This window comes from Lissotriton vulgaris, chromosome 2_1 (genome assembly GCF_964263255.1).
Source record: "Lissotriton vulgaris chromosome 2_1, aLisVul1.2, whole genome shotgun sequence".
NCBI lineage: Eukaryota > Metazoa > Chordata > Amphibia > Caudata > Salamandridae > Lissotriton > Lissotriton vulgaris.
Window position 1 is genome coordinate 856,176,766 of NC_141687.1, and position 18,991 is coordinate 856,195,756.

An 18,991-nucleotide genomic window follows, 5' to 3' on the forward strand; every position below is an offset into this window, starting at 1 on the left:
AGAAAGGTATGTAGTCCCTCCTAAAAGTAACTCGCCCTATTTGGGTCTGCATCAACATGTATCGGCAGGTGTTAAACACTGAATAGTGTGAAGGTCTCTTTCCGAAAGGAAGATACTCTTCTCCTGCTCTTGGGGAAAACATCGGTGTTCCTAACATACTTCGACCTGTAGCATTTTGGAGGAACTGCATACCTTTTTTGTTTTGGATAATGCTCCTCTTCCCAGTGCTTGGGTCCTTCTGTGACTAGTTGGTGGAACCTGAAGTTGGGGTGTCGCTCAGGGGACGGGAAGCTGAAAGCGAAATAAGGAGTACGCAAGCTGATATGTCCTGCAACTGGGGTACCAGCAAGTATGACAATACAGATATGTCACCAGGAGGCTACAGTGGATTCTGTTGTACAGAGCAATTTCTTCATGAGGCAGTGGATGGGGCACACAATTCCTGAGGCAGTTTACAATGATTACGATAACATCTGTACAGAGTGAACACTTATTGAAAGGGAGGTCGCCAGGTAAGACAGAGAGCATAGGAAGGAGATAAGCCCAGTAAACAGTGATACTGAAAAGGAAGAGCCCCCCCGTGCAGAAGACATAGCAGACCTGCTGGCACAGCTTCAGATAATGTTTGGAAAGGAAGACCTACAGCTCTAGGCCTATTTTTTCAGAAGTGTAAATGCTTTTGTGCCTTAATTCTTGTGAGCAAATGACTTCCATGTATAAAAATCATAGAGGTCAATCTTTAACTTAGGCGCCAGAAATGAATTAATGAAAAATCTTTATTGTTCAGTTATTAAAAACTTACATAAAAACCATTGTCAAACGATAAAAAAATTCACTTCATAGGCCTCAAAATAAGAGATTGTTTACCGTCCTAAAGCCAATATTCTGTAATAATGATCCGCAGCTACAAACCACCAACCATGAATTTAACCCAAGTGCCGTTTCCCAAGTCGAGGCTTGTTAGAAGAGCTCGGATCTACAATTCTTGCAGTTCTTAAGTCTTGTTCCACTAACTTAGTGTTATTACACCTAAAATGTATATGCTTGCAATGTTATGACTAAATGGCAATTTGTGCAAAATAGTAGAAAAAGTGCAACGTGCCTTTGATAAAAATACCTTTCTCATATTGAAACTAAATTATAATCATAGCGAAAATAACCTAGTTTAGTATGTTAAATCATACATGTCAATAAAGTTCATTGTTTGGAATAAAACCTTAATTCTTATTAAATTTAAGACCAATTCATATAATCTTTTTACTTTTACTCTATTTTCTTTCTCTTTTTTTAACTCAATAGTTCCAATAGGCGCCAGGAGAAATCCTTCTGATTTCGATTTGCCAATACTGAAAGTAAAACAGAGGGCTAAGAAGCCAGTGGGATTTGTAAGTGTCCAAATCTGGGCAGAGGTAATAAACGCACTGATTCAGGGAGACATTGAAGGAAAGAAAAAATTGAACTGGAGTTTTGTGGAATTTTGTCTTCCCAACTCATGCTTTTGAAGTCTTTTGGCCTTTTCTGTAAAAAAAAAACTAAAATCTCTCAAAATTTCCTAAAACAGTACAGTTTGTCAGCAAACCTTTAGCTCTCGACATCAAGCTCAGTCTAAAATGACCCACTTTAGGCAATTCTTGAAAGCATGACTCTTCATAAGTAACCTTTAATTCTGCACTTTTTCAGGTTTACCCTTATTATGTGTTTCTTTAGCGCCAAGAATCTACATGTTCTAGTGCTTTACAAATAAATGAACATAGTTTTTAATTAATATAACATTGTAGATTGAAATTAACAACTTTGGTCTGCCTCAACTATAGTGCAGATACATCAGAGAATGAAACTCAGGGATAAATGCTTTTCGGATGCACAACTATGTATCCCGGAAGTGCTAGAGGGCGCCAAGGCCTTCATCGCACCATTATTGACCAGTTGTGGTCACCAAGGTATTCAGGTATCTTATGAAGGGCTAGATTGGATGCTAAGCGAGGAAAGCCCAATTATTGCCACACTGGAAAAATCCAACCATAGAAATATCCCATTCTGAAAGCTGAGCAGGCAGATAGAGACACTTGACCGGTGTCAAAATCTGCAGATGTCTGATGCGTAAGAATTGTTTTGAGTTTGGTGAAGCATGATGGCAGAATTGAAGATGACATTGCGGACTGGAGAATATTTTTACAGGCCCACTGAATCCACAAGATGAATATCGACTTTTGTATCCACAAGACGTTGAATTTGATGTCGGAGGCAAGGTTTTCCATCTGTGATATTCTGAGAAGCGATCGAATAGGTCAGATAAACGATGCACAAATGGTGGAGAGGTCTTGTTCAATGATATGAGAAGGTTGATCCACGATCATCTGACGAGTGGATGGCCCAAAGGAAATCTTTAGTCTCTGAACTATCCCCTACAATGATGACTGATGTGGAAGTCTATATGTGATCGATCTACTGCCAAATACCTTTAATGAAGCGTGTAGACACTGCCTCATGCCATCTGTGCAATGATAGCATTGAAGATATAAGTATATACCTGATTGATTCTTAGTCCAAGAACAATGTTGACGTTTTTTGTTACTGCATATCTTCTCAATGATTGCTAACTGTATCGTGCAGGTTCTTTGTGTCAATGATTTTCCATTGTCGTTTTGAAAATCAATAACAAGTGCATTCAAAACTTGCTGATGTCTGCCCTGGGACACAAATTAAAAGAACCACGTTACAATAATTGGGTGAAGAGCTTAGAGACCTGGAAATACCTGTCTCATTTCAGCATCTGGCAAAATTGGGGGTCATCACTTGAGACAAAAAACACATAGATTTACTTACCACCGACAGGTTGGAACAGTTTAAAGGAGGATGCTGGGTGAAGCCTGATGGTGATCTTAGCTATTGTATGGTGTTGTGTTTGGACTACTTTGGTTCTGCACTTAGATGGGTTTGAGTTGTTCTATATATGGAGTTTAGGAAGCGTCAAGCCATACTGACCCTGAACAGGTATTTCAGTTCTGTAGCATAAGAGCCCACAATGTGATAAATGTTGTCGAGCCCGCTTACTTTAGTTGTCCATTGTATAGAAAACCACCCTTTCGAGGTATTTATTAACTGAGGTGAGGTTTGGCCAGCAACAGCAATCATATAGGAGTGCAAACAGCTACAAATGTTGATACTTGAACATGCTAGGAATTGGGTTTAGGATGGTCTATCTGACATCATATGAGTATACATGTAAATGCATATTCTTCTTCTCAAAACAAATTGGGAATGTAGGAGGGATGATACATCAGTATCAGACAATTGCGGTGTTGCCCCCTTCTGTAATAGAAATGAAGAGCCTCCCTGGGTTGGTAGCCAAGTAAATAGTATAGTGAATATGTTAGTCTGCTCTCAACGTGGAACTCTTCTGTGTTGGCACTTTCATGATCAAGAACACCCTCCTTGATCCGAAAATATCCGTGCTCACGCTAAAAAGAGATGTTGGACCAGTTTGCCAGCTCTCCATCCCACAAGAGGATCTGTGTTCTATCAACATAAATGATGTGAATGTGGCCCTGTGGTGATGCTGCCCTTCCTTGAGCTTATGTGGGCATTTTTGACTTAAGTGAGGCTTCTCCTGGTATAATGGTGGCGTTGGCCTATTGATGTCTATCCTTGACCTGCTGTGGGTAAGCTTAGCAAAAGTGAGACTACTGCTGGCATCACTTGGCCACGGCCTAATGGTGTCAAGGCTTGATATATTGAAAGCATTTCATGTCATACTTTTCACTATCCACAGCATAATGGTGATTCTGGCATAATTGTGCCTATTATTGATATATTGGGGGCATTCCAGGTTATAAAAGAATCTGCCCTATACATAATTGTGCTCCTGACTTTATGGTGCTGACCCATACCATGCTTTGGGTGTTCTTGACATAAGAATGGCTATCCAGGGTATAAAGTGGGCCCTCGCTTAGCGGAGTCCATTGTTGCACATTGTTGCCATTTGTGTGATAATCAAAGCTACCTCTGATATAATGGTGGTCCCTGCACAGTGGTGAATACATTTGACATATTTTGGAATGACAGATATAGTTAAGACTATCTGTGGTATACTGGTGTTCCCACTATAGTGGTTCCCAAAATCGGCCAAAAACCGGCCCCGGCAAAGAGCTCGGCGGCACCTCCAACCCTCCCCCCCCTCCCCGAGTTGGGGGTGGGGGGTCGAGCATTTTGCCAGAGCTGGTTGTGGTTCCCAGTACGGCCCTGACTGTGGCAGGCATTAGTGAGCATGGGCAAAAACTTTGTTTCAAAGTGCCCACCGTCAGAGAATGGGTCTGGCACTTCTCTACGGTCCACATGAAGCATCACGTCTCTTTCTAATGGCAGCCAGTGCCCCACTCTGAACAGTGTAGCCAGCTGATAGCTTTCAGGCTAGAATGAAAAGGTCTGGCCGGTGCAGGCAACTTCATGTTTTAAATTAATTTAATTTTCGCTAGGATAGCATCGCTACCACTGGCTGGGGCAGCGCGGACTGTCAAAAGAAGACAATTATTGAACCCCAGTCACTCTCTGTGAGCCAAGTGGTGTCCTCTCGTGTGCTGCCCTGCTTGTGTGTGTGTGTATGAAACGGGAAAGAGTGTAGGAGACCGGGGTGCAGCTTTGTTTGTGTCTGGTCAAGATAGCAGACACTGTGGCAGTGTCTTTCAATGGCACACGCTACAGACCACTCTCACCGCTACTTCTAAGTGTACTCTAACAGACCAGCATCATCTGTGCCAGCCTACCAGCTCAGCTGCCCTCAGACCCGGACAGATCAGAGATGAGGGCCAATGCCATTTGTGATCTCACGATCAGCAACTTACTCCAGGACTTGAGGGTCTGAGCAACTGTCAGCCGTCAGTGCGTGTGAGTCTACAGACATGCTGTAGCAACAGCCCGAGGCAGCATGCATTGTTTTTCCCACCACTGAGTGTTGGTAAGTCAAGTGGCCAGTTAAAAACTACAGGTTGGGCAAACAATAGAGAGTGTTGTGCATGGGTGGCTTTAGGGTGGCACCAGTGCAGCATCACCTGGCTCTGAGCTGGGGACGCTTCTGTGTTTAGGAATAATTTATAGGAAGCATCTGCTTCAAAGTTGCTTGTGTATACAGCAGTTTTCAGGCAACAATAAACATTTTAAGATAACCCTGGTGATTCATGTTCCTGCTGGAGAGATCCGAGTTTTTGTCTAGTGTCAGTTTTGACTGCACATGAGATACCACAGAGAGTTATTTTGCCAGCTGCAAAGAACTTGTACCATGCAGATCACAGAACTCTTTTTTATGTGGCTAGCTCAGTGGGTTACTGCTTTTGTCACAGAGACCATTTTGTTACTTTGCAGTTTTTAAGTTACAATTCTAATATAGCACAGTGACCTATGAACTGTCATCAAAGAGCTGCATGCAAACTGAGTGGTATATGTTACAAGTTATGTTTTTCCCCGTCTTTCATTATCCTAATGTTGCTAATAGGGTTTCGTTTGGATAGAAATATGTTCTTATTACTAAATCCAAACCTAACCTCTATGGTATGTTTTAAATCCAGCGTCTGTTCTTCTCCGCGCCAAACACTTTTAAATTATACTGCCGACTAGTATGGATGACATGTGACTCCTACACCGTGTAATCCTCATTGTCATATGAAACATGTACTATAGACTAATTTACACAGGTATGATTCATTGTCTCTGTATAAGGTATCTGTGATGTAAAGTGCTCTGTCACCCTTCACTGATATGAGCGGCGCTATAAAACAAATGAAATAGATATTCGAGATGGGCCCGAGGAGAGATGTGGGCACTATTGGGAGAGTGGTAGTGGGGCAATCCCTAGAAAAACGCAGGCGCCACAAATATTGTTGCACTGGGTGCAATAGTGCTAATGCCAGCTCAGAGAGAGTGAGTCAGTGATGTCTCTCACTGTGGTGTTTGAGAAAGATATCATACTAATGGTTATTACTGTATAGATGGAGGAAAGGGTTTGGAGCACAAATACGTTGTATTGAAAAGTGTTTATGCAGCCAAGTTACAATGACCTGGCAGTTTTACACTTACTGTACAGAGACACCAATGAATGTCATCATTTGTCCATGGTTCTGCAGGCAGCTCCACTGCAGCTGTCAAAAGAGCTGTAAAATCATGTAGGATGCGAGGAGTTTGTGCAAGTTAGTGGGAGCCTTTTCACTTTTAGAGAAAGGTGTTGGATTAATATGTGCATTGGCAGAAAGCTGACGAAGAGCGAGGTACTGGTGTCGGCTCCTGTTGAGGGGGATTCCAATGATGTTTCAGAGTGCATCACAATCACTGCAGATCATGTCTGTCACTGCGTAACCAGAGAGAAAAGCAAATATATCCTGGTTGGCTCAAGGGGAATGGTGACTTGTGTGTCTTTATAGTGCTATGAGGTCCCAGCCTACAACTGAAAGCACTTAGTTTCTCGTTGCTCAAATGGGTGTAACTTCTGACATTTGTCTGTTTCCATGGGCTTTGTTGCTTGGTTTTGCTTGTGAGAAAGTGTCGCTCTTAAGTGTCATACAATTGGTCGGTGAATGTCACTCATAAAAACATTGAACCCATGAACAAATCACACATAAGCTATCTGAAATCTTGGAAGCTAGACGAGCAGTCTCTTTATTTTGGGTCTTGTTATTCTTTTAAGCACTATGTATGGTTTTAGGGTTTGAATCTCAGGCATGGTGAGTCTCTTCATAGACACCCCTTTGGGACATATTAGATGTAGACCCTACCAATTTTGGGTGGACATCTATGTTGCTTTGCACACTCTTCACTTATATTCTAAGGGAAACTGAGCTTTTAAAACATGTTTTTTTAGAGGAGAATCTCAGTTAACAGACCTCTTTCTCCTCAAACCTCTTCTAAATATATGGTGATCCTAAGGTTCCTCTCTTCTCTTTCTTCTAGCTCCTTCGTATGCTATAGTGTGTTCTTTGCCTCCACTACTCACTCCCTACAAACTGCTGCTCCTTACTGGGGTATCCAAAACCCCCTGCCTCATTTTGATATAGTTTGCTTATCCTAGGATTGTCCTCTTACTCCCTATAATCCTCGCTTGATAAAAAGTGAGTCCCAGGTCCCTCTTCTATTACAGGGACAGGTGTAATTAGGCATCCCACAGCACACAAATACAATACCCACCCTCAGGGTCCTGCATGGACCAGAAAGGAAATTGAGAATCTAATCTATGAGACTTTCGAGTTTGGAGTATAAGGTGTCACGGGACTCACAGGCACTCTGTCTCGCTCTCTCTTTCGCAGCTCACCACTTCATCATCGTGGCCGCCTGCGACAACGACATCTATGCCGAGCTCCTTGAGGATTTCTGCCTTACCAAGTTCACATTCGACATGGAGAGCCTGGGGCAGGGACTGTGGTGTGACTGGGGTGAAGCGATGGGGTAAGTACATGTTTCCGTTACTCTCGATCATTCCCTCTCCTGCTTTGGAAAGGGAGACCTCATTTCTTCACAGGGACTGTTGCCTGTCGGGAAACCAGAAAGTTCCCATTAGAGTTCTCCTTCTGAAAGGCCATCATAACTCTTTAACAGCTGATTGTGATCGTGTCAGTCGCATGTCAGGCAACACAAAAGAGTGAGTGCCTTAAAAAAGGAATAGGTGGGGAGAAAATTATGTTTTTTTATTTCGCCCTTGTGTCAGCCTTCTCATTTCTATAGTGCTTTCAAAACCTTCACACAGCAAAAGATTTGCTACATTCTGTTAATGTGGATTTTTAGTATTCTGACACGTGTTTAAGATTAATCAACATTAACTATTCTCCTGAAAGCTGAATTATTAGGATATATTTAATTGTGAAGACTTCCGGGTAGTAATTGAGGTCACAAGTCACTATGGAATGCGCCTGGGCCAGAATACCAAATTATGCTTTCCATTACTCCCTACCCAATAACAAACGTGCCAAAATTTTGAACTTGGTAGGAGGGAGAGTTTAAAAAGATTGGTAGAATTGATTTTTCCCATTGAGTTCCATTGAAGAGGAGGAGATTTTAGGCAGGAGGAAGTTCAAATAAAACCATTTTGGGTTTAAAAAATAAGGAGTCTCTGGCCTGGATCAGGTCTGTTAGCATGTAGGCAATGTGGCTGCGGATCAACTTTTTCATAGACATAAATAAGCTACTCCCTGGGGAATAATGAACGCTTCGGTGGCACCTGCACAAACCCAGTCACCCCAGAATGCACTGCAGATTCCAAAATGGAGATCAGTGCCTGCTGTCCTGAAGGTGTGAGAATCCTATGGGAACTGACATGTTAATAATGTATCCCACCCATTTCAGGAAGCCGCAGCACATGTAACCACAAGATAAACGGAAACAGAGTAAGAGAAAGAGACAAGTTTTTTTTAAATAAAGGAACATAGGCCATGGATACATATAACGAGAACCATATTTTTCTTATTGTTCTCCAATAATTTCTCTCTAAAGTTCTCACTCTGAAATTCTTCTGAATTGAGCCGTGGCATCGTGTTACCACCGCCTTCCCGAAACTGGAAAAAGAAGGGGAAAAGACGGGTAATATATCTCAATAACAATCCACTGAGGGCTCATAAATTCCGCATAATCTCTCTTCTTGGGATTGGATAATAGATGTTAGACTGCGTAGTGCAGACTAATGGGAAACAGCAGATGCAGTGTCCCCAAAGAGATGAGGTTTCTCTCCACAGCCAGTTGAGGTGGAAACAGTAATCACCTTTGCTCCAAGTTGGAGACGTTCTATGTTTCATGGGCTCCAGACCCTTCCGTCTCATCTCTGTAGATGGACACACATTTGGAAAGTGCTTTCTTTCCATCTTTTAGACTTTACAAGCTATAAAGTACAATATTTCCTTCTTGCAAGTTTTGTGAATGCTCCTTTTCGTTATTGTTTATTATTTAAGATTTTTTGTGAAATGCTATGTTTTACCTTTTGATCACTTCAAAGCACTAGAAGAACAGCAATGCAAAATCTGATGAACAGGAATCCGATGGAGCCCAGGCCCCTGTCCAATATTCGTGGATACCGACCCGTAACCTAGGAGTTGAGTTTTTAAGAGTTTTTTTTAATCGTACTAGTTCGACTGGGATTGCAAGGTGGGGGTGAGGGTGTTCCACAGTCGAGCCCAGGACCCACAGGTCTCTACCTCCATATTTCACTTCCCTGAATGATTGTTGCTTATTTATTTTTTTGCTCCTATGGTAGAAGTACAAGGCAACGGATTTTCTGTTAACCCAAGGACATGTGACAGCTGTTTTTGTAGTACTGTGTCTACACTGTGTTGTACCAGTGTCTTGGGATCCCAAGAGTTTCCAATGTAGGAGATTAGGAACTAGTATTCCTTTTCCTGTCTCACTTAAAAGAGCAGATGCCCCAGCCCCCAATCCTCCATTGTCCATGCGCTTCCTCCAGTGTCTCCCACCCACCCTCCATTGTCTGTCTGCTGGCCCTCGCCCTTCCGGCACACCCTCCGTTCTCCAATCGCTTTGCCTAAGCCCCTCTCAACTACCATCTGTTGTCCATGTGCTTGCCCCCAACCCCTCCTGGCCGCCTACCATTGGCTGTCTGCTTGCCCCCACCCACATCCATTGTCCACCTGCTTACCCCCATCCACTCCCATCCACCGTCCATTGTCCATCTGCTTGCCCCCATCCACTCCCATCCACCGCCCATTGTCCACCTGCTTGCCCCCATCCACTCCCACCCACCATTCATTGTCCACCTGCTTGCCCCATCCACTCCCATCCACCGTCCATTGTCCACCTGCTTGCCCCATCCACTCCCACCCACCGTTCATTGTCCACCTGCTTGCCCCATCCACTCCCATCCACCGTCCATTGTCCACCTGCTTGCCCCATCCACTCCCACCCACCGTCCATTGTCCATCTGCTTGCCCCATCCACTCCCACCCACCGTCCGTTGTCCACCTGCTTGCCCCATCCACTCCTACCCACCGGCCATTGTCCACCTGCTTGCCCCATCCACTCCCATCCACCGTCCATTGTCCACCTGCTTGCACTATCCACTCCCACCCACCGTCCGTTGTCCACCTGCTTGCCCCATCCACTCCTACCCACCGGCCATTGTCCACCTGCTTGCCCCATCCACTCCCATCCACCGTCCATTGTCCACCTGCTTGCACTATCCACTCCCACCCACCGTCCATTGTCCATCTGCTTGCCCCATCCACTCCCACCCACCGTCCATTGTCCACCTGCTTGCCCCATCCACTCCCATCCACCGTTCATTGTCCACCTGCTTGCCCCATCCACTCCCATCCACCGTCCATTGTCCACCTGCTTGCCCCATCCACTCCCATCCACCGTCCATTGTCCACCTGCTTGCCCCCATCCACTCCCTCCCACCGTTCATTGTCCACCTGCTTGCCCCATCCACTCCCATCCACCGTCCATTGTCCACCTGCTTGCCCCATCCACTCCCACCCACCGTCCATTGTCCACCTGCTTGCCCCCATCCACTCCCACCCACCGTCCATTGTCCACCTGCTTGCCCCCATCCACTCCCACCCACCGTCCATTGTCCACCTGCTTGCCCCCATCCACTCACACCCACCGTCCATTGTCTACCTGCTTGCCAGAGCACCTCCTGCTCACCCGTCGTTGTTCATGTGCTCCTCTTCCATTCTCGCCTGCCCTCTCCACCCCACCCCTGTGGAGCTCACGGCCAAAAAAAAGCACAAATAAAACCAGCACCAGGACAAGGCGAGTGCTAATGCTAATGCACTTTAAAAAAAGAAATTGATGACATGATTTGAGTGCAGGATGAATCATAGTAGTTTTTTTTTAATTGCATTACTTTTAGCGACGCAGCACAGTGCAGCATGGCTACAAAACTTTGCCAAAGCCAGTTGCTCTCATAGGTGAGACCTTTTGGCTTTGCTAATACTAGTTTTTCAAGATGTTGGTAAGATAGTATTTCTCAATTTGAATTGTGGCTCTGTATGTTTTTAATGTTATCACTTTAGACTCCCGGGGTGTAGCTTTCCCTGATTTTTCCAGCAGGCCTCCCTCTTACGGGGAGTCCTTGGACTCGAGGCAAATGACTGTGTGTTTAGAAGAGTCTTCTTTTTTTTCTCTGTGTGCTTGTATTATATATTGCAGGTTGTTCCTCTTTGATCATTAGCACCTTGGTAAGGATGAGCTCCATCATCCCTTTTCCATGACATTCTTCGGCCCTGGCAAACGTCTGTAACTTGGGCTCCCTCGCTCGTTGGAATGCAGTGAGTGGGCGGGGCATCCGCGCAGGGCGTGATGCTTGCAAGCCTCGGACCTCCGGGGCATCCGTGCAGGGCGTGATGCTTGCAAGCCTTGGACCTCCGGGGCATCCGTGCAGGGCGGGATGCTTGCAAGCTTCGGACCTCTGGTTCATCCGCGCAGGGCGTGATGCTTGCAAGCCTCGGACCTCCGGGGCATCCATGCAGGGCGTGATGCTTGCAAGCCTCGGACCTCCGGGTCATCCATGCAGGGTGTGATGCTTGCAAGCCTCGGACCTCCGGTTCATCCGTGGAGGGCGTGATGCTTGCAAGCCTCGGACCTCCGGTTCATCCGTGCAGGGCGTGATGCTTGCAAGCTTCGAACCTCTGGTTCCTCCTCGCAGGGCATGATGCTTGCAAGCCTCGGACCTCCGGGGCATCCATGCAGGGTGTGATGCTTCAAGCCCGGACCTCCGGGGCATTCGTGCAGGGCGGGATGCTTGCAAGCCTCGGACCTCCGGGGCATCCGTGCAGGGTGTGATGCTTGCAAGCCTTGGACCTCCGGGGCATCCGTGCAGGGCGGGATGCTTGCAAGCTTCGGACCTCTGGTTCATCCGCGCAGGGCGTGATGCTTGCAAGCCTCGGACCTCCGGGGCATCCATGCAGGGCGTGATGCTTGCAAGCCTCGGACCTCCGGGTCATCCATGCAGGGTGTGATGCTTGCAAGCCTCTGACCTCCGGTTCATCCGTGGAGGGCGTGATGCTTGCAAGCCTCGGACCTCCGGTTCATCCGTGCAGGGCGTGATGCTTGCAAGCTTCGAACCTCTGGTTCCTCCTCGCAGGGCATGATGCTTGCAAGCCTCGGACCTCCGGTTCATCCGTGCAGGGCGTGATGCTTGCAAGCTTCGAACCTCTGGTTCCTCCTCGCAGGGCATGATGCTTGCAAGCCTTGGACCTCCGGGGCATCCGTGCAGGGCGGGATGCTTGCAAGCTTCGGACCTCTGGTTCATCCGCGCAGGGCGTGATGCTTGCAAGCCTCGGACCTCCGGGGCATCCATGCAGGGCGTGATGCTTGCAAGCCTCGGACCTCCGGGTCATCCATGCAGGGTGTGATGCTTGCAAGCCTCGGACCTCCGGTTCATCCGTGGAGGGCGTGATGCTTGCAAGCCTCGGACCTCCGGTTCATCCGTGCAGGGCGTGATGCTTGCAAGCTTCGAACCTCTGGTTCCTCCTCGCAGAGCATGATGCTTGCAAGCCTCGGACCTCCGGGGCATCCATGCAGGGTGTGATGCTTCAAGCCCGGACCTCCGGGGCATTCGTGCAGGGCGGGATGCTTGCAAGCCTCGAACCTCCGGGGCATCCGTGCAGGGTGTGATGCTTGCAAGCTTCGGACCTCTGGTTCATCCGCGCAGGGTGTGATGCTTGCAAGCCTCGGACCCCCGGGGCATCCGTGCAGGGTGTGATGCTTGCAAGCCTCGGACCTCCGGGGCATCCGTGGAGGGCGTGATGCTTGCAAGCCTCGGACCTCCGGGGCATCCGTGCAGGGTGTGATGTTTTAAGCCCGGACCTCCGGGGCATCCGTGCAGGGTGTGATGCTTGCAAGCTTTGGACCCCCGGGACATCCGTGCAGGGTGTGATGCTTGCAAGCCTCGGACCTCTGGGGCGTCCGTGCAGGGTGTGATGCTTGCAAGCCTCGGGCCTGCGGGGCATCCATGCAGGGCGTGATGCTTGCAAGCTTTGGACCCCAAAAAACATCCGTGCAGGGCGTGATGCTTGTAAACCTCGGACCTCCAGGGCATCTGTGGAGGGCGTGATGCTTGCAAGCCTTGGACCTCCGGGGCATCTGTGCAGGGTGTGATACTTGCAAGCCACGGACCCCCTGGGCATCCGTGCAGGGTATGATGCTTGCAAGCCTTGGACCTCTGGGGCATCCATGAAGGGCATGATGCTTGCAAGCCTTGGACCTCCGGAGCATCCGTGCAGGGTGTGATAATTGCAAGCCACGGACATCCGGTTCATCCGCGCAGGGCGTGATGCTTGCAAGCCTCAGACCCCTGGGGCATCCGTGCAGGGTGTGATGCTTGCAAGCCTCGGACCTCCGGTTCATCCGTGCAGGGCGTGATGCTTGCAAGCCTCGGACCTCCGGTTCATCAGCGCAGGGCGTGATGCTTGCAGGCCTCGGACCCTCGACGCATCCGTACAGGGTGTGATGCTTGCAAGCCTGGGACCCCTGGGGCATCCATGCAGCCATGGAAGGCCTTCCTTGCCTCCCCGACTTAGAGCCTTATTAGTATTGTACGGACGGGACGTCGGCTGTGGGGTGGACAATGGGTCCCAATGTGCCCTCTCCTAGCAAGAGCCAATCAGAAGTCAGGAACAATATGCAGGGCCGGTTCTAGAATTTTTGGAGCCCTGGGCAAAAAGGAAATATTCGAAGCCCCTATAAATTGCATAGACGTGACACATTCAGGGCTGTTTGCACCTGAACAGATGCCCCTGCTCCTGAAGCTGCAGCCTCTCCCTCTCAGCCACCTACAAGCACCTCTTAACAGCTCATCAGGGGAAGGTGGCTTGAGGTTGCTTATCTCCTGAGAGGATGAATACTGCCAGGGAGCTAAACAGCAGAGCAATAGCCATCCCGCTGTGCCTCTGTGGGTGGGTGTTGGAGGCCTAATTGCAGGACGAACCTGAGAAATATGTCTTCTTGTAACTGGGAATGGAGCTTCACCTCCCTTCGGGTTCCCCTTGCTACACCATATCGGTGAGGCCAAGGGAGAGGGCTTCCTAAGGTGGGGCACTTGCAAGGTGGCACCTTTCATACCATAGTCTGACTCTGTCGCATTGGTGCGAGTCCCAAGCCAAGTTGGTGGGCTAACTACGGGGCCGTGGGCAGTGCACACACTGCCCATGCCTAGCGCCGGCCCTGACAATATGAGGCCCATGTCTGACTCCTTGTTCTACCAGGCCTAGCATGAGGCAGCACTATGGTCAGAGACTGAAGCCAGGGACATACATTATTTACACCATATAAATCACATTTAAATTCTTCTCAGACCCCAAAGGTTTGGTGACATCAACTAGTCTATACTCAACAGAAGCCCTTTATAACCAAACCTTGACTCCACCTCCCCACCCACCCACCCCATTCGTCCGTGTACCGTAGCCCTGGGGTGGAGCTTCATGGGTACTTTTCTCTGGGATAGTCTGGGCAGCTTGGGAAGCGGGCGTCGTAGAAAACATTTTCTTTTCTTGAGAGATATCTTCAACTTCTCCTGCTGCTGGAAATTGTTTTCAAGAGCGGAGTCGAGGTAACCAATGATTCATAATATGTTAGTTCCCAGACCCCTTGATGCAGACTCTTCAGGGCCCTGTTCTTTAGCATTCCTCATTCTTTTAAGGAAGAGGCAATAAGTGCTCATTAGCACTGGAATGACTGAGGCACCTTCTGCACTTGAAAGGATCTCTGCCCTTTTCCCAACCTGGCTCTTAACCTCAGACCTTCCAAGTAAAGAAGGCACAATTGACACATTGTATTCAAGGCCACTAGAATTATGCGGCAAGAGAGGGCCAAATTACGTGGTAGAGTTGACCAAATTATGTGGCAAGACAATGCAAATTATGAGGCACAAGGCAGCAAATTTTCCAATAGTATTACTTTTAGGTCTCACCTACGCAGCGCGCATGCGCTGCTTAGGAACAAGACCTTTAGCCATCGGTACAGCATTGCGGGCAAAAACATGCATGCGGTGCATTGTTCCAATGGCAACGCGTGCCTGTCTGGCGATTCCCTTGCGGGAGCGAACTTTCAAACCACGTGTTAATTACAGACATATGGTTCCTGCTCGCTCCCGCAAGAGAAGCAAGTGCAAGCCCCCTCCTCTCTACCCTTCCCCTGCTTCCTCCATTCAGCGCGAGGCGTGCGCGCACATGTTTACTGAGTCGGTAAATAAAGCCTCACGCGAGGACAGAGTTGCATTGTAACCCCTCAGAATGGCATTGTGTCCTATCCCATGTAACGTGAAATGTAGTGCCTCCCTGCTTAAGTGCTGTAAAGCTGGGTGTTATCATAGCTGGTCTCACAAGAAAGGACCTTCTGTTGTCTCATCATTCATATCTCGACTTCTGTACACATTCTCTTTGTATGTGTATGTATGTATATATATATATATATATATCGTTATATATATGTATACATATTAGAGTTGTGCTCCAAATGAGTAAGAAAGTGCTACCTCCAAGGGAACGCCTGAACTGAGCAGCCCTTCTTAGCTACATTTGTAATGTAAAGCATTGGAGAATTTGTATAGCGCTTCCTATCCCTGAAGATGCCGTGAAGCACTGTATTGAGCCAGATATACAAAGGGAGTAAGTTTGTTGTCTGTACTGGAGTGCGGTAGTACTGGCCCTGAGACACTGGTGCTAAACCACAACCCCCATTATGGGTACAGCACGGAAACCACGCGCCGTCCCAGGGCCCAGAGAAACGGCCCCTCACGTGCCATAGGGCTAAAGTCATGAATACACCAAATTACAAATATCAGGTCTCCAAGCCAAGTGCAGGCAGGTCCATGGGTCCTGTTTTATCTTTTAATTCTGGCACTTGAACTTTTGTTTTTTCCTTGCAACAGTGGTGTAGCGTATTTACTCCAGTGCCCAGTTGCTCCTGTGCAAGACTGTAACAGTAGTGCTCTTTTTATGTATTTATATTCTTATAAAGCGCATCAGCTCTCCATATAGGGTTTCTCGGCGTTGATGAAGAAGGTAAGGCGATATAGCCGCTGTTTAAAACAACCAGGTCTTCGTCGCGTTTCGAAATGCATGAAGTGGGGTACATTTTCTCGTTTTGCTCTTCTGGCCGAACAGTGTTTAGTCATCAGAAGAACATTATCTCACAGAGGATAATTGGCCTGTGAAAAAGGGCCACTCCCCTTTTAATGTAAATCTGAATGTGTACGTCACACAGACATCACACCTTGCTGCACTTGACATAAGGAAGGGGTTTCAAATGTCCAGTGCTTCAAGTGTCTCTTTCACCTCCATCCTCCGTCACACCTGGGCATGCTGCGCAGACAAATCTGCATATCTAAAGTACACATTTACTATCTCGTTCAATTGGGGCCTAGAGCAGCTGGAAAACATAAGCAATATTGATTGCCTGTGACTTCCTGCCCCTCTTCTGCTTCACTGCCCCCGAAGAGGCGCAGAGGGGTCAGTCTGTATGAAGTCCTGGGTCATCTGACCTCCAGCCTTCTAAACAAAGGCTGCTTAGCGCAGCTCCCCCCCACCCCCGCCCCCCCATCCTCGCATGGAGCTTGTGTAGATCTTTCATTTAAAAAAGAGAATGACAAAAGGAAATAGGTGAATCTCAGCTAGTGCTCCAAAAGAGCAGGTAACATGGATTATCTTTACATATCACGTCATACCCCACCTCTGGCACTTCATACCACACCTCTGTCATATCCAAACGCTTTAAATGGAGTATCACGTTACACTTTTATTGCACTCAGAGTACTGATATCCGAAGAATAGAAGGGGTATTTGCCTTGGAAAATTCGAAGCCGTGCCCTGCCTTTCACATGATTAATAGCGAAGGTTCAACACACAGAGCCACTATGCTTACATACAGTTTATTTGGAGACCCAATTCAGGTGGGAGACTACCGATTTTTCAAGCCAAAATGGCCGCCTGAAATTGCATTTTTTAGAATAGAAGTCAATAGGGAATTTACATTCTCCCGATTTTTAATTTTACATCTCCGTTGTCCCTGTCCTAAAATGTTGGCATGTATGAATTAAGATCGTTCCACATTTTATCATTAATTTCAGTCTAATAATTCCAGCCAACTCCCGTTTTGCAGCATGAATGCCACTTTCTTCGGGTTTTAGTTCTACGGAATGTGTATTTGTCATCCATAGACCTTTCTAGGGTAAATGCAGAGTATATCAACAATCTGGCCTTCTCTTGGACCACTCATGAAGAGCCGACTACTAGTGCTTTCAGTTCACACTAACATGATATGTGACAATATTACTTTGACAATATTGGGGGTGACGGCTTTTTATCCGATGCCTGTAGGTTGCGTGTCCAACACCCCTTCTTACAGAACAACGCCAGACTAATCATGAAAAATAGCTGAATAAGAAGGTAGGCGGGCAAGAAGAGCACCGGAACATCTGTAAGAGTTGGACCTTTGTTCGACTCAATGAGCATTCCTGATGCTGGGCACAGAAAGTTAAAAGGTCTGTTTATCTCCAAACTGCCCGGGATATTGCAGCATGGATTAGGACATTTTGCTGCACAATAACGAAATTGTACTTCTAACTATTGCGTTTTTTTGCTGCATTTTTGTAATCCTTACCTTTTCATATTTCTGGCTTATGATTTAAGAAGTATTGCAAAATCCTTCACTGAAGTTTCTAAGATGTGCCTTAAAGAATCGTTTCCTAACAAAGGAGAGAGGAGACAAGCCATTCCCCTACTACATGTCTGATGAGCAGGCTTACATTTTACTTTTTTTATACTATTAGTTACTAACACGTTAGCGGAGAGGCCTGCACATATTACTTAGAAATACGGCACAGGCAACAACAAAGATGGGGAAAGGATTTTTTTTTTAAATCAATCTGTTTTTGGCAAGTACAAAAGGTTTTAAAATCTAATTCTTTGCTGAGAACGTCCTGGCTCATTCTGTGCTGTCTCGCCTGACAGCTTCTACTGTCTGGCAACATCTAGTAATCAAAATAATACGTAAACAAGCATTGGCGTAGCCAATAGGTCTCGCCTTTGGGACCTTATAAGTGTTTAGCCATGCAACAGTTGATGTTGTTGCAACAAGGATATTGTGCTGCATAACTAAATACTTATAATGTCCCAAAGGTGAGACCTATTGACTATGCCAATGCTGGTTAAACTTGTTGACACTGTCTGGTTATAGGTTGCACCTCATTAGTACTAATTTAACACTCAAACATAGTCATAGGCAAACAAAAAGTGACCAGTCAACCTTTACAGAGAGCCTTCTGCGCAGCAACATGTGTTACTTTCTTTGTATTAACTTTTGAACAGTTAGAGCTAGAAACAAGATTTTTTTGGGGGTAAAATCTACAGCTTATGCAGCAGATGATGTGGTAAATGTAGAAGATCCATAAATATGTGAAAAACGCTTACGCTGCATAGCTCCAGTGGCCCGGATTATGTTATTGCATTTATATAGCGCTTATTATCTATGATAAGCATAGCAAGCGCTATATAAATGTTAAAAGGGGAGAACCTTTTCTTCTCTGTTTTTTCAATGGTGTTGTAATGATTCAGTGTCCATTTGGCTGTCCAGAATGTTTTACCAACACCATCTTGCATTCTATAGGGGACCAGTTTTGCTTCTAAACATTCCAAATACTAGCTAAAAACAAAGAATGGGCATAGTGATATTGGCAAATAGGGGATTTGGGCAGTCAGTTTGTTTAGGTGGTTGATGGTGGGTGGCACCAGCACTTAATAATTTGGACATGGATTTTAAAACAATGGTCCCGCAGGCATTCCCTGATTAAAATTTTCCTCGCTGCCTGCTGTCATGCCACACCTTTACTCTAATGGCAGCAGAGGATATCAGCCCATCACTGGGCTCCTCTACCTCTTGTTTGCTATGTAGCTCAGTTTGGGTAGAGCGGGACCCGTGCACCACACTAGGGAACGTACGTGGGATGCAATATTTCACTGCACCCTGTCGAGGGCTGCTGGGTGCTGCCCTCTCACAGTCCACC

General features: G+C 46.8%; 1 protein-coding gene across 2 annotated transcripts in view; it reads left to right on the plus strand.

The window, feature by feature from the left end:
- RAMP1 (receptor activity modifying protein 1) overlaps positions 1 to 18,991 on the plus strand; it is a 567,344-nt gene that overhangs the window by 273,219 nt on the left and 275,134 nt on the right. For both annotated transcript variants that reach the window (XR_015308430.1, XM_086956337.1), the window contains exon 2: positions 7,290 to 7,428. Coding sequence is in view for 1 of the 2 variants with exons in the window: in XM_086956337.1 (XP_086812463.1) it covers positions 7,290 to 7,428 (139 nt within the window). In the remaining variant the exon portion in view is untranslated. The remainder of the gene's footprint in view (positions 1 to 7,289; positions 7,429 to 18,991) is intronic.